The sequence below is a fragment of the Apaloderma vittatum genome, unplaced genomic scaffold (genome assembly GCF_000703405.1).
Source record: "Apaloderma vittatum isolate BGI_N311 unplaced genomic scaffold, ASM70340v1 scaffold30186, whole genome shotgun sequence".
Taxonomy (NCBI): Eukaryota; Metazoa; Chordata; class Aves; order Trogoniformes; family Trogonidae; genus Apaloderma; species Apaloderma vittatum.
The window spans coordinates 1-3615 of NW_009723811.1; the positions used below are offsets into that span (position 1 = coordinate 1).

General features: G+C 50.7%; 1 protein-coding gene across 1 annotated transcript; it reads left to right on the forward strand.

Moving 5' to 3' along the window:
• The first annotated feature begins 41 nt into the window (after positions 1–41).
• Positions 42–3298, forward strand: LOC104276094 (splicing factor 3A subunit 1-like). The gene is made up of 5 exons (XM_009872263.1): positions 42–252; positions 993–1147; positions 1901–2002; positions 2209–2280; positions 3197–3298. The coding sequence occupies exons 1-5, from the start codon at positions 42–44 to the stop codon at positions 3296–3298; spliced, it is 642 nt and encodes a 213-aa protein (XP_009870565.1).
• The last annotated feature ends 317 nt before the right edge of the window (positions 3299–3615 follow it).

The following is a 3615-nucleotide window of genomic DNA, read 5'->3' on the forward strand; positions in this document are numbered from 1 at the left end:
TTTCTCTCTTTCTTTCTCTCTTTCTCTCTTTTTCTCTCCAGATGCCCCCTCCTGTTCGCGCCGCAGTTGTTTCAGCAGTTCCGGTCATGCCTCGTCCTCCGATGACCTCTGTGGTCCGTTTGCCTCCGGGGTCCGTCATAGCCACCCCCATGCCCCCCATCATCCACACCCCGCGCATCAACGTGGTCCCCATGCCGCCCTCGGCTCCTCCCATCATGAGCCCCCGCCCGCCGCCCATGATCGTGCCCACAGGTCAGTGGCTTCATCTTTTTCGGGTGAATTGTCAGCTCCTTCCTGTGTAACGCCGGCTCGAGCTTTGATTCTTTTCTCCTGTGCTTCACATAACGGCACGTAATCGGCATTGCGGTCCCATCGCAAAGAATTTGGGGGTGTTTGGTGTGACTTTGCTAGCAGTACTGCTTTTACGCTGGAGACTCCTGCAGTTTGAAATACGGAGAACTGTCTCGCCCATTTAACATCTATGCCCTGGGCAGCCTGCCCAGGTGAAGATTAAGGATCCACGCTGCGTTCCAAAAGGAACCAGAGTAAAGAGGAACTACCGCTGGGTGGGACAGCTCGTTGCAGAAGTTATTGCTGCAGGAGGAAAAGCTGTTGCCTGGCCCCTTTCCTTCATAGCATGAAGTGCTTTTAAGTTGAAAAGCACAATGTAAAAAATAATTCTTCCTTTTTTTCTTTTTTTAATCGCGGCGCTGGCACTGCCGCATGCCAAACCGAGAGCATTTTCTTTTTTTCAAGATCTGCAGGAAGCACTTCTGCCACTTGTTGTCTTTTCCTGGACGGTTTCCCAGTGTGAAAGATGTCCTAACGTTTGAAGCGTGCATGTTACTGCTGGTCCTGTTAACTTCTGTGTATTGTGGCGTTTATTTTCAGCTTTCATCTGCTACAAAAATTGTTTTGTGGGAGGGGAGTGTCTACTGTGTACTCAATGGTTGACTGCAGCTTGTGTTGTGTCCCCCGTCATATTCTTTCAGCGTTCGTTCCTGCCCCTCCTGTGGCTCCGGTTCCTTCCCCGGCGCCGATGCCGCCTGTTCACCCGCCGCCACCGATGGAGGATGAGCCAGTCTCGAAGAAACTGAAGAGCGAAGACAGCCTCATTCCAGAGGAGGAATTTCTGCGCAGGAACAAGGTACGTGTGCAGACTGGCTGCTTGTCCTGACCCCACTGGGCTGTTCAGCTGCTGCAGCCCGAAGTGGAAGGAAAAAAAAAAGTATTTTGTGAGGGACACACTTTCTGAGGGGGCTCCTTCCTGAGCAAACTGAAGGGTTTTACAGGGAAGAGAGGTGCAGCACTGCACACAAGCGCATAGTGAGACAGTCCCCTTCTGTAATTAAGGGCAGCGCGAGGTAGGTTTGCAGTAATGTAAAGAACTAATGCTGCTAATGAGCTTTTCAGCAGAGGACCGTTAAGCTGAAGATGCAAGGAGATTTAATGTATCAATATCAGCCTGATAGTACGGTAATGTGATAGATTCCAAAACGACACGAACGAGAGGTTGGGCTGAATTCCTCCTTGAGGTGTGGTGTCACCGTGGGTTGAGTTTTCAGTCCTCTGAGGAGGCCGTATGGTTTTCCTGGATGTCTTCACGGGGAAGCTGTCTCCCGTTTCACCCCTTAGTAGCGCGGATGCTTGAGGGGTGGCACGCAAGAGGAAGGACTAATGAGAGAAATCCAACTCGGTGTTTTGCTTTGGTAGCAGTTCTCAGCGTTGAGGCAAATACATTTCTGCGTGTTTACCAAGAAAGCTGAGATTAGGTGATGGTGGTTTTGGAAATAAGTAACTCGTCTGCCGCCGTGTGTCTATAAATAATTTGTCTGCCGCTCTTTTATCGTAGTCCTGAGCCTCCTTGCCTGCAAGAGACGTTATCTTTTGTTTCCTCTAGGGTCCGGTCACGGTCAAAGTCCAGGTTCCCAACATGCAGGACAAGACGGAATGGAAGCTGAACGGCCAAGTGTTGGTGTTCACCCTGCCGCTCTCAGACCAGGCACGTGGCTTTTTAACCCGCCCTCTACCCCGTCTTATTTCCCTACCGAGCTGCTTCGCTTTGCGAGTAGCGGTTGACCTGGAGCTCTAAAACTCTGGACGTGCCCTGAGCTGCAGCCTGTTCCCCCCGCAGGGCTGGGGGAGTGGTGCTGAGTACGGTGCTGGGGAGGGAGAAAAGCCTGAGCGAGCTCTTTTGCTTCTTCCTAGGTGTCTGTTATAAAGGTTAAGATCCACGAGGCCACAGGGATGCCGGCTGGGAAGCAGAAGCTGCAGTATGAGGTGGGTTAGAAGCCCTTCGAGTGCTGTTTGTTACCTCAGTGCTTTCTCACGCGCAGACTGTCTTTTTATGAGGAGAAGTTGTGATGCCCCTGCTGAGAAGAGCAGCGAGAGTGTTTCTCCTGTCCCTCTCAGCACCCGTGTGTACAGAACTGCCTGTCGCACCCCAAGAGCGGGCTCTTCAGAGGTGGCATCTTTGCATCATCGCTGCCACGGATGAGTTCTCTAAGCTATTTTTGGCTTTCCCCAAAATCAGCTTTTTACGTTACTGGGGAGTTTAGACATTTAAACACAGTGGTCTGCTCCCATGGATCTGCCGTGGGAAGGTGGGTGAGAGTACCTCGAAACCCTGGCAGCCCTGAAAAGACTTCAGAACATGGAAAGGAAGAGATTTCTCTCCTTCTCTTCCTCTTGAGGCCGGAGCTGTCAGAAAGGCACCGTTCCTTTTTACTAACTCGTTTCCAGTCATGCATGTGCACAGGCACAACCTGCTGCCTAAGCACTGAACTTTGTGCACTTAGCTCCTGAGGAGTTCATCTGTGGGCAGATAATGTGTTAACCTTTCGTGAGAAACAAGCCGAACTGATTTGTAAGGAGGAAAAAAAAAAAAAAAAAGAAAGGATGGGGGGGGGGAAAGTGAAGCCTAAATGACTTCTCTTGTTGTGGTGACTGTCTCTACGTGTATGTTGGGAGAGGTATATAGTGTATATTGTCTATTTATACTCTTTTTTTTTTTTTTTTTTTTTGGTTTACGAAAAATTTCTCTGGTGTTTTTTAAATCCTGCAGCATCCTGTAGTCACCCTGTTCCCAGAGCCTGGCCAGGAGGGGCTTCATTGCTGGCGTTTTGAAGGGAACATTAAGATTTCTACTGTGACCGTTGTGTGTTTTGGTTTTTTTTCCCTCTCTTCTCCCCCTCAGGGCATCTTCATCAAGGATTCGAACTCCTTGGCTTATTACAACATGACCAGCGGCTCCCTGATTCACCTGGCGCTCAAGGAGAGAGGAGGCAGGAAGAAATAGGAGCCCGTGGATGTAACGTGGCTGCGTTGCCGCTCGTGTAACCCCAACCCTGAGTCCTCCAGCCTTTTTAGGGGCTCCCGCAGCTGCCCGACACCTCTAGTTCGCGAAGAGAAACTGTGACCCCTGCACTGGGACAGCTGGTAGAGAGAGAGGGGAGGTTGATAGAACCCCAAACTGTGTCGATGTAGCATGTAGCCGCAGCAGTCTGTTAGCAATCAGTGCTTTGCTCGAGTGCTGGCTCTCTGTTTTGATGTTCCCTCGTGAGGCAACACCGAGGTCGCGCCCGGCTTAGTCTAGATCCATCTTTTGAGGGATTT